The sequence below is a fragment of the Protopterus annectens genome, chromosome 4.part0 (assembly GCF_019279795.1).
Source record: "Protopterus annectens isolate FY-2018-M chromosome 4.part0, PAN1.0, whole genome shotgun sequence".
In the NCBI taxonomy this organism is placed as follows: domain Eukaryota; kingdom Metazoa; phylum Chordata; order Ceratodontiformes; family Protopteridae; genus Protopterus; species Protopterus annectens.
In genome coordinates, this window is record NC_056733.1 from 1,295,488,660 (window position 1) to 1,295,499,697 (window position 11,038).

Genomic DNA, 11,038 nt, shown 5'->3' on the forward strand with positions numbered 1-11,038 from the left:
CTGTCAGAGCATTCTGCACAGCTAACGTTTCTTTTTGATTGATATGCAGGTGCATTTGACTTGGGTTCCATTTGCCCTGAATGCACTTCCCTGCCAGGTGAAACCCCCTTGCATAGTCTGATGCATCTGTTGTTAGGGTTTGGGTGGCAGGGGGTGGTGTGAAAGGTAGTCCCTTGTTTTGGTGGCAGGCCTCTGCCCACCAAAGGAACTCTAGGCGTAGGCAGCGTATGATCGGAGTCATTGCTTCTAGATCCTAAGAATGTTGACACCATGGGCTTTTTAGATACCACTGTAGTTTCCTCATATGCAGTCTTGCATATAGAATTAGAAGAACGCAGGAGGCCATGAACCCCAAGGCTTGCTGTATTTGTCTTGCAGATAGCAGGGTTTTTGTGGCCACTTGTTTGAAGTAGGTTGTCAATTGAATTTGTTTCTCTGGCGTGAGGTAAGCCATCTGGGAAGTTGGATTCAAGCTTGCTCCCAGGAATATAATTTGTTGACAGGGTACCAGGTGTGATTTCTTTTTGTTTATGGTGTACCCCAGACAAGTTAGAACCCTTTGTACAAAGGCAAGATGATTCAAAAGTATGTCCTGGCTTTCTGCCTGAATTAGACAATCGTCCAGGTATGGGTATATTTGAATATTTCTTTGTCTGCAAAATGCAATAACTGGAGCTAGGTACTTTGTGAATACCCTGGGTGCAGTAGATAAGCCAAAGGGCAGTGCAGAGAACTAATTTACGGGAGCATCCAACAATTTAGCTTTAACATGATCAGGCCAAGCATGCCGTCTGAGCACAGACCCAGTAGTAGCAGCCCTGCAAGAGGCCTCTAACGAATCAAAACCACATTGCAAAGTATGTTTTCCAACTTGTTCAGCAGAATGCCTTAAATCCTGTAATTATTTTCCACACAGTCAGGAATCAATATCATTTTCTGTTTAAGCAGTCCAATAACATGTTGCTGATACTTTAACTTTTGAAACTGGCAGTTTAAAGCTCTAATGGCCAAGGTTGCAGAAGTGTAAGCCTTCTTACCCCATTTATCCAGCGCCCTGGAGTCTCTATCAGAAGGGGTAGGATTTTTAGCAGTAAAAGCCTTAATGCCCTTGGGCCCCTGTGAAATAGTCTCTGGATCTGCAATAGGATTTTTAAAAAGGAACTTGTGGACTCAGGGACCCTATAGTATCTGTCAGGTTTTCTGGGAGCAGGAGGCAAGGAATCAGGGGCCAAACTAGATTCCGAAAAAGCATTATCAACAATGTCCAGTACAGGAGGAATAGCTAAAGGCCTATGCTGAGGTAGGAGAAGGAAATCCCTAAGCCTCTTTTTGAATCGGAAAAATCCTGGCTTTCCCAGTGGAAATGCTCCCTTAGAGTATGTAAGGTTTCCCCAAAAGAGAAATCCTCAGGAGGGGAAGCAGAGGGAATGGAGTCCTCTGCATCAGAATCTTCATATGTAGATAAGGGCAAATCCAGATCATCAGAAGAATCAGAAAAAACAGAATCCTAGCCAGAAGATTCATAATCAACTTCAGTCCTTGGCCTCTTAGAAGGGGGGGGGGGGAGGGTTGGCTACCCCTGATTAGAGTTATTAGATCTTCAGCCATTCTTATCATTTATTTTTTAGGCATAGAGGCCTGGGCGTCGTTTTTTTAGGCATGGTTCGAGATTTAGGCCTAAGTAAAGAAGGAGGCGTGGGTTTAATATGCTTAATATGCAAGTCTGTAGGCCTGAATACACCCTCAGAAGCCCATCCAAGGTAGAGTCATCCGCGTGTTCCATAGTTGAAGCATCTCGCGGCATACCGGACTCCGAATGGGTCTCAGTAGAGGCCTGCGAATCAGAAGTAGCTGGTATCTGGGGCTGCGAAAGTGCCTTACTGAGTACTGATGACTGGCTTAGGAGAAGTGTCGTCGGCAGTTTTATACCTCGGTGGCCTGTCTCTGTCTTTATCTTTGCATTTTTTTTGGAATCGCGGTAGTCGGATGGCTAACCAATGACATTTCTGGATAATTAAACCGAGAACTGAAATATTTAGAGGCAAAAATATACCGACAACGGATAGTGCGCTGATTAAATAAGGCACAAAACTGACAGTAAGGTACGTCATGGTCAGGGCCAAGGCAAGGAATACAGTATGAATGAAAATCTTTGAGGTATTTGCTTTTCCACAAGTAATGCAATTAATAACTTTTACTGACATCGGTAAGGAGCAAGAAAAAGTTTCCCTAACTGAGTACTTAACTTTAGTTGAATACTTCGGTTCTGAAACTCAAAAACGAAAATTTCAGGAGTCGGATGACCAGCACTTGCGAACTGCTTCTTCTTCGGGCACCGCACTGCAAGAAAGACTGATGTAATGGCGTCGGCTGCATGTTTTATACCCCTGATGACCTGACGTCATGGAAGAAGGGACAGCAACTGACACAGGACCCAAGACTTTGTTAATCAGGCCGACTGAGGGCTACCTGCAAGCAGATAACCCAAATGTAATGACTGCAACAGTCAAACACGAAGAACATCCTAAGTGGGTTGGACTTCTCAAATCCTCTCTCTGTATTAAGTACAGTGAACACTAGACTCAGAATATGATCTCACTGTACTCTAAGTGAGCAAATGAGATGGACCCAGGAGGAGTGTTCTAATACAGACTTACAGGAGAGGTGGGCAATTCCAGAGCCACCAACTAACTGCAGAGAGACACAGCACACTGTTCAATGAGACAATTAGGAAACAGAAAAAAATTAGAGTATAGTACTTTTAAAACTGCAAGTTTGTACTTAACAGAAGACTAAAATACACTACTGCAAGTTTCACTTAACTTCAGCTTCTAATGCAGATGATTGTATCCAAGCAAGACTCTCAGAAGTTGAGCATAAAATGATTTCTCAAACTTTGTGGATAGCACTTAAAGTACAGAGGAATCCCTCTAGGCTATTAAATATCAGATAACAAAGAAGTGATAAGACCACCACCCCCTCTTATAGCAGAGGCACACTGTTCAATGAAACACACAATTAGGAAACTAATTAAACTCTGGGAAATAGATAAGTTGCTTTTGTTTTGTTATAGGCACTTGTCTACTTTTAATGTCAGCTTAAGGGATTAAGGCTTCAGACTGTTAATATGCCACTTCCTGTAATCAAGGGTACAGGCTTTGATTCCTTCCACCTCCATTTGCCTGCTGTGACTCTCAGTAAGCCACCAAACCAGGGACTGCTTTGGGTTGTCCCTGAAAAGGGACATTTGAGTCTAGTGGACTTACCCAGTTAATATATTTAAAAAAAATTAGAAGATGACATGCTTAACGTCAGCAGTGTGCCAGTTTAGAAGCCTGGTAGAGATGAACTCACCTATCCATGATGTGACACTTTCTGGGGTAATTCAATATTCCAGTAAACTGAGAAATTAAAAGTGTCAGTTTCTTCATTTTTCTTTCATCATGTAACAAAATGGAGATAAAACAGCAAGAGTTGCTATTGCAGTGGAGCAGTTTAGGACAAAAATCAATACCCTCCAATTACATGTCATGATTTTGTCCTGGAAAACCGTGGTAATCTCCGTTTCTGAAGCAGGGACAGCTGCCTCAACTTAAGTAATTTAAATACCTTGGGGTCTTGCTCTTGAGTAAATGTAGAGGGATTTGGGAGCCTAAACAGTAACAGAAGTACTGCAGGCTGTGTATCAGACTGCAGTGGTGAAGTAAAAACTGAGCATAGTGCAGAGCTTTACTGGTTCCCATCCTCATTTACATTCACAGGCTTTGCATAATAAACAAAAGGATTAAGTTGTGGATACATGCAGGAGGATAACTAGGCAAATGGCCTTTGCCATCACAAGTAATCTCAGAGTAGTTCACTGGTCCTGTGGGAGTAGGCACCTGTGCCAAACAAGGGCATACGGGAGAGATTATATCTCAGCTTGGTGGGACGTATTTGAGGATCCTACAGGATGAGATATAGACTGTTACTGGGATAAGGAAATCTATCCTGCCCTGTTTAACTTGCTGTCATGGTGACCCTTACCAGGGCAGAATGATTAGAAAATGGATGAATGGGTGAAAGCACTTCAACTGGCAACCATACATAGGTTTGAAGGGATATACTGGGCCAACAACCACCACTGCCTTTACAAGTCCAGCTGTGCAATCCAACCCAACCTTTTTCCTATGTGTCATGGGCATTTATTAAGAGGTGGTATGTTAGGAACTTTCAAAAAACACCACTCCACAAACCACCTCACCAAAGAAAGAAAAAAAAAGAAAAAAAACACACTGAACAACTGGAAGAAACAGTCACCATCCACTTTTACTGTGTTCCTAGTACTTCGGCATCAAGCCTTCCAGGGAATAATCATGCACAAGAATGGTATACTTTATACATATTTCACTACATTCATTATTTAATTCAATTATACAGTAATTGATAAATTAATCAGTGAGTCAAGAAAATTAAATCTAAAGTGCATCCTGAGCAGTAAAGTGCTTCAGAAACTAAGTGTCTCAAAACATATAAAGTGCAACCCCTTACATTCCTATTGCATTTAACATTATAATTTAAGAAGTTAATACAAAAGCATTTATACATCTCTAGATTAACAAATACTAAAACATTTTGCCCTACAATAGTTGATCAATTAATCAAGGAGTCAAGAAAATCTAAATCTAAAGTGCATCCTGAGCAATTAAAATGCTTCAGAAACATTTAAAGTGCATCAAAAAACTTTTAAAATGCAACCCCCTTACATTCCTATTGCATTTAACTTAATAATTTAAGAAGTTCATGCCAATGCACCTATACATCTTTAGATTAACAAATGTTTAAATATTTTACTCTATACATATAAATCATTCATCCTATATGTCTATGCATTTATAAAATAATGCATACTAAAACATTTCGTCCTATACATGTAAATCTAACTCCATATTAAGCCCATGGGGCCACAAAGTTCCAAAATTAATAATATATCTGCTTATCATTCTTAACAAAATACACCCATATTCCATGCCTTGTACTGCATAAGGTTTATTTAAAACAGAAAAAAATAAACGGCTAGTGTTACCATTGTGAACAGTGTGGAAATGCTGGGCCACAGGATTATTAAGCCTAACATGCCTCACATCCCCCAAATGCTCCATAATTCTTTTCACTTTTCTTCTGGTTTGGCCTGTATACCATTTTACAGGTAGATAATCACATCCAATGGCATAAACAACCCCACTGGTACTGCAATTGTAAGATCCCAGGGCAATGGACGTCTTTCCATTAATCAAAGTACCTGAAATGTTCTTGACTTTGTCACACACCTTGCACCTTCCACATCTAAAGGTGCCTACTGGGTTAGAACCAGTTTCCATCCTACTTACCCTATTGTTCAAACATTCCTTCAGGTTCTGAAATCTACTATGAGGAATAAACAACATTGCTCTTGAAAATGTTGCCCACTTCCTCATCCTGCTGTAAAATAGACCAAAACATGTGCACTAATGCCTTCAATGTAGCTGAAAAAGGGGAAAATTTGTTAACAAAAAATATATCATCCTTGCCCACTTTATGATAATCTCCATCCCCATGATATATTGCATGACTCCATGCTCTCCGACCAGCAATTTGCTTTCTCACTTTTTCCTCAGCCCTATCTAACACCTGGCTAGAATACCCTCTCCATCACCTTGCATCTAACAATGTTAAATTCCCCATCCAATGTGGTTCTGTCATGAACATGGTCACTAATGCGCTTGAATTCTCCATAAGGGAGAGAATCAAGTGAATGTTCGGGATGCATGCCGTCTGCACTCAAAACGTTATTAGTCGCTGTTTCCTTATAAAATGGTTTAAAAGACACTAGCTTGTCTTTATCCACAAAGAACTCCAAATCTAGAAACTGTATCTTATGTCTATGAGTTTGATAGGATACTGTGATGCCATACTGATTCTGATTTAGTTCCAACATGAACTGTTCAAAAATACTAATCTCCCCTCTACATATAAAAAGCAAATCATCAATATAGCTTTTGAAAACTATAACATTTTCCAAAAAATATGTATTCCTATAAACACAGCTCTCCTCAAAAAAAAAAAAACATGAAAATTATGGCATAAGATGGGGCAAAAGATGCCCCCATAGCAGTTCCTGTTCTCTGCAGAAAAAAAATTGTCTTCAAAACTAAATACATTGTGTGTCAGTGCAAACTCCAACAGCTGTAAAATATAACTTGTTCTGGGACCTTCCCCCAATAGTTTGGCTACTGCTTCCAGACCCCACCAAAGAGAAATATTGGTATGCAAGTACTTAACATCAACAGTTGGCCAGAAAAAATCTTCTTGCCGCTCAGTACCTCCCAAAGTGTCTGTGAGCTCTTTACCATTTCTACTGTGTGAGGGGACTCGCTTCAAATGCTCTTTCAACTGTGCATCCAGAAAAATGCCAATATTCTGGAGATATCCTGTTACTATCCTGCCTGTTTAACTTGCTGTCACGGTGACCCTTACCAGGGCAGAATGATTAGAAAATGGATGAATGGGTGAAAGTACTTGAACTGGTAACCATACATGGGTTTGAAGGAATATACTGGGCTAACAACCACCACTGCCTTTACAAGTCCAGCTGTGCAATCCAACCCAACCTTTTTTTCCTGTGTGTCATGGGCATTTATTAAGAAGGTGGTATGTTAGGAAGTTTCTAGAGGTTGTGGGGTATGTTAGTTTAGGCATTACTGCCTACCTGTATCAGAGACATGGGGGCCAGACCTGGGGTGAATTTCCAATTTCCCATATATTAATCAAGGTTATGCTTAAATACGGTTGGGGGGGGCCTCATGTTCCAGGCATGGGGATCCTGTGAGACACACATCTGTCTCGCCAACATGTCTTATTTATGTCACAAGCAAAATGTAAGTCCTCTGATCTAACGGTTCTGATGCTGTTCATTGTGTGGATGTATAAAAGGTCCATCAGAGCTGAATCCTAGGATGCCTGGTATGCCAGGCATCCTTGGATCCAGCTCCGATGGACCTTTTGCATCGGCAGACAACATTACACATTTTTGTCATTAGTATGGTGGTCAGATAGTTCACTTCCGAGTTGGAATGAAAAGTCTGTAGAGAATGTATTTGATAGAGAGTTCCTGTACTCAGCTGTGGTAATTTATGGTACATTTCCATTCTAACACTAGAATTGCTTGCGTCAGTTGTTTATCTGTATATCCTTTTTCCTTCAGATTTCTCAGCAGTTGCTTTCCTGTACAGTGCATTTTACATGGCTGCAATTATGACTTTTCCTAGTAGTTTCCCTAACCTATGTAGTAAGTGTGTGTGTGTAAGTGTGTGGTCTGAAAAGCCACTCTTAATCTGCCCACTACTTCTTTGGGGAGGGGGGGGGGGCCTTAACTCCTTGCCCACTCTAATAGTCATTGCAGCAGATGGAATAGGTAAGTGACGGAGTACAGCCTGTTTTTGTGAAATCATAACAGAAGAATCCACTTTGAGACATTGGGTAATTTTGTCGCTGATTACTTTCCCAGTAGTTTTTTCATAGTTAGAGGCTGCAGTAGTCAAAATACTGCCAGTAATTCTAATTCATATTTATATAACAGTGTTAGAAATGCAATATTACATAAAAATATTTAAATCTGAGGTCTGATATGGAATAGGAAGTAACATTTGGAGTGTTTTTTTTAAGACCAAGAATGTCATAATCTGTTTTCTCTTTTCAGCAAGTAGTTTGCATTCCACTCAGCCCAGTTTGTTTATTTATTGGCATTTGATTACCGGGAAAGTCCGACCTGGTAGGAGCCGATTTTCAGCGGAGACCTGGGGAGAAAAATTCCAAAGTATTACAAAACATTTTATGAGCAATAATTTTATAGTCTTTAAAAATAATACAGAAAAACAAATACAGTTTAAATAATTACACCAATTTAGACATAATATGACAAAACATTGGTTAAGAATAGAAATAAGTTACATGACAATTTTTTAATAGAGAAATTTTAGCCAGTTTAAAGAGAAATTAAAGGTAAAGTCGTATTATACTAACAGGAATTGCAAACAAAGTGAGAGAAAAGCAGGTCTGTAGTATACTTAAGACAGAAATAGAAATAAGAAAGTGAGTAAAGAAGGGAGATGTAAGGGATGATCAGATATTTGTTCACAATGTTTTTTTCATGTGCACAGTCTTTAGATTGCAGCAGTTAAACAAATAAATATATAATCTGGGATACACTTTCTCATTTTTTGACTAGATTGAGGAGGAATTTCTATGTTGTAAGGTACAATTACTTCAAAAGTAGACTGCTGTCCTATATGTGTGACTTAATTTCTTTGTGGAAAACAAGGTACTGCAGTTCATACAGTTCCAAAGTAAACTTGCCTTTCTGTCATTGCATGGCTTGTTGATTACACATGACAGATTAACAAAGATTGTACCTGTAGCAATATAGTTGTTTTTTTTGTTTTTGTTTTAGGGTCAATACATTCTGACTTTGTCTGAGGATATAGTGGAAGGTCATGAGAAGGCAATGCTGAAGAGAGTTCTTCGGATAGACCCCAAATGTCTGCACTTTACCCCTAAGGACTGGAGTAAAAGGGGTAAGTGGTAAGAACTGACTGCCAAAGTTCCCAGTGTGCGATACATTAAATACCTCATGGCTACAGGAGAAGAAGGCTCGACAAACGTGGCCATCACATAGCCTCTATAGAGTGCCAAGCCAATGAGCAGGAGATGAGCTCCGTCTTACTGTAATCACATGGTGCCTACAGCCAACAGACTTTGGATCAGAGGACTTCTTTTTTATTAATTTGGCATGTGAGAATAACAACTGGGGATAAGATAATCTTGTCTGTATTGTCTCCACTGCACAAGTCCAGCAACTGCAGATCAGCACAGTTCTGTTTGGCCTACATTTCTTGTCTTCATCTAAGATCTGCTTTTAATGTCACTCTGTTACACTACAAGTCTACTGTAGTCTCAGGGTTTTAAAGAACCACCCTGGTTCTTAGCCAGGATGGTTAATAAGCTCAGGTGCCACATCGTCTGGAATGGACCTTGTGAACAGTGTCATATGGAAGTGGTAATTTCAGTATTTAGAAAGCTAGGGTGAAGTGGATAGGTCAAATAATTGTTACTGGTACATTCCGTTATTATATTCTAAAGGCTCATTACACTGATCTGTTTTCATCACTCTGACCTGCCTGGATTTGTAAGAGCAACTCATTTGTTCCTGTGTGTAGATTTGAAGGGACTGATGCAGATGGACAATGTTGAAAATGACTGTTCAGTCCAGAGAGAGTTGATGCGTTATAGTTGTGTGTTCATCCTACAAAGCTAGAGCTAGGTATAGATCTAGAGGCTAGCTTGCAGTGATGAATCGCATGACTTCTACTGTAATGTTCTAGCATTTGTGACAAAATAATATTCTGTGCAATAGCTCCATTGTCAATAGATAGGAGTGTAAGGGAATCTTTTACTATTTCCCAAAGACATATCACTGACAAATTATATTTAAAGTGGTTCCTGCTTCTCATTTTAAACTAAAAATAAAAAGAATGTCCGTAATATTAGGACTGAAATTTACAGAATGGGAAAAAAGTGCCCTATGTAAAATAATCATATCTGTAAAGAACAGAATTTTAAGATTAAAAACTGAGGGAAAGATTAGCACTCAGTTGAAGTGGTGACCTTGAAACATGGATAATGAATTTACTATGTATTTTTCTTGTACATAGGTACTTTTTGTAAATTAGCTCTTTTTACTGTGTTGTCATATTGCGTTATTATCTCAGATTATACATTTCAGTCATGTACAGTTTTTGTATAAAGTGAATTCTAAATTAAATGCAACAACATCCGTATTTTCAGTGCCATTTCTGTCTCATATTGTTGCAGCTTTTTTAACAGATGAGTCTACTGTTGTACGTGGTTTGTATTTACTGCATAAGCAAGATAGATTTGTAATTCATTTTATGTTATGATGCTGCTTTTGACTGAAAACTGGTCATTAGTGAAACTTTCTCAATATAAGAAGCTGGTGAGATCCATAATAATTACCAGTGGAATGTTATCCATATATAATAAAAGGTCATTGTCTCCTTCTATTCACCACCGATCAGGCCAATTACTGAATACAGTGCTACCTTTGAATTTTACCTCATTAGACATATTAAACAATTAGACCTCAAAGGTTCCTAAGATTACTGACTTAAAAACCCTAAGTTACCAAAAAAGATTAGAAGTGCTGTCCCTTTAGTTAATAATGACATAGGAAATCTGCAGATACTGGATCCAACCCAATTTGGTTTCATCAAGAGCAGGTCATGTCTACTGAACCTGGTGGACGACTTTGAGAAGGTCACCAAAGCAAGAGATGAGGGTAAAATGGTTCATACTGCCTACCTTGATCTGGCCAAGGCATTTGAGACTATATCCAACTCTGGCATTGTTGACAAACTCAAGAGGCTAGTTACAAACCCTTCTGTCACTCTGTGGATATCCAGCTGGAGCACAGACAGGACCCAGGAAGTTAGAATTGGGAAGTCCACCTTTACAAAGATGCCAGTCATAAGTGGATTCCCTCAAGGATCGGTCCTGGGGCTGCTGCTTTTTGGCATCCAATGTCAGTGGCCTCGGGCTGACTAAATTTGCAGATGATTGCATATTAGGAGCTGTCATTGAATCCCCCACCCACACAAATGTTCTCCAGGAAGGGCTGGCACAAATAACTGGTGTCAGAGTCATGAACTAAAACTAAATTCCAAGAAATGCATACTAGTATCCTTCGTAAAGTCATCTACCCCTGGTATCTGTCATATTGACAAAACACCCCTAAGAGCTGACCCAGTAGTCAGGGACTTGGGGACACACAGACAGTAATTTAGCCGTTGACCATCACATGTCTACAGTAGTGAAGAAATTCCAGATTGTGCAACTTAGACAAAGGTATGGCTTATAGGTCCAAGGAAGTCATTATTCCACTGTATTCTGCTTTCTTCAGACACATTATTAAGAACAGTTCCCCAATTGGTATGTACCTAACCAG

At 39.6% G+C, this 11,038-nt stretch overlaps 1 protein-coding gene across 3 annotated transcripts in view; it reads left to right on the top strand.

The window, feature by feature from the left end:
• Positions 1 to 9,866, top strand: part of KAT5 (lysine acetyltransferase 5) — a 485,129-nt gene extending 475,263 nt beyond the window's left edge. For 2 of the 3 annotated variants that reach the window (XM_044069174.1, XM_044069175.1), the window contains exon 14: positions 8,468 to 9,866. In XM_044069174.1, the coding sequence (XP_043925109.1) occupies positions 8,468 to 8,602 (135 nt within the window). In that variant the 3' untranslated portion in view covers positions 8,603 to 9,866. The remainder of the gene's footprint in view (positions 1 to 8,467) is intronic. The other variant, XM_044069176.1, reaches the window with a different exon arrangement.
• The last annotated feature ends 1,172 nt before the right edge of the window (positions 9,867 to 11,038 follow it).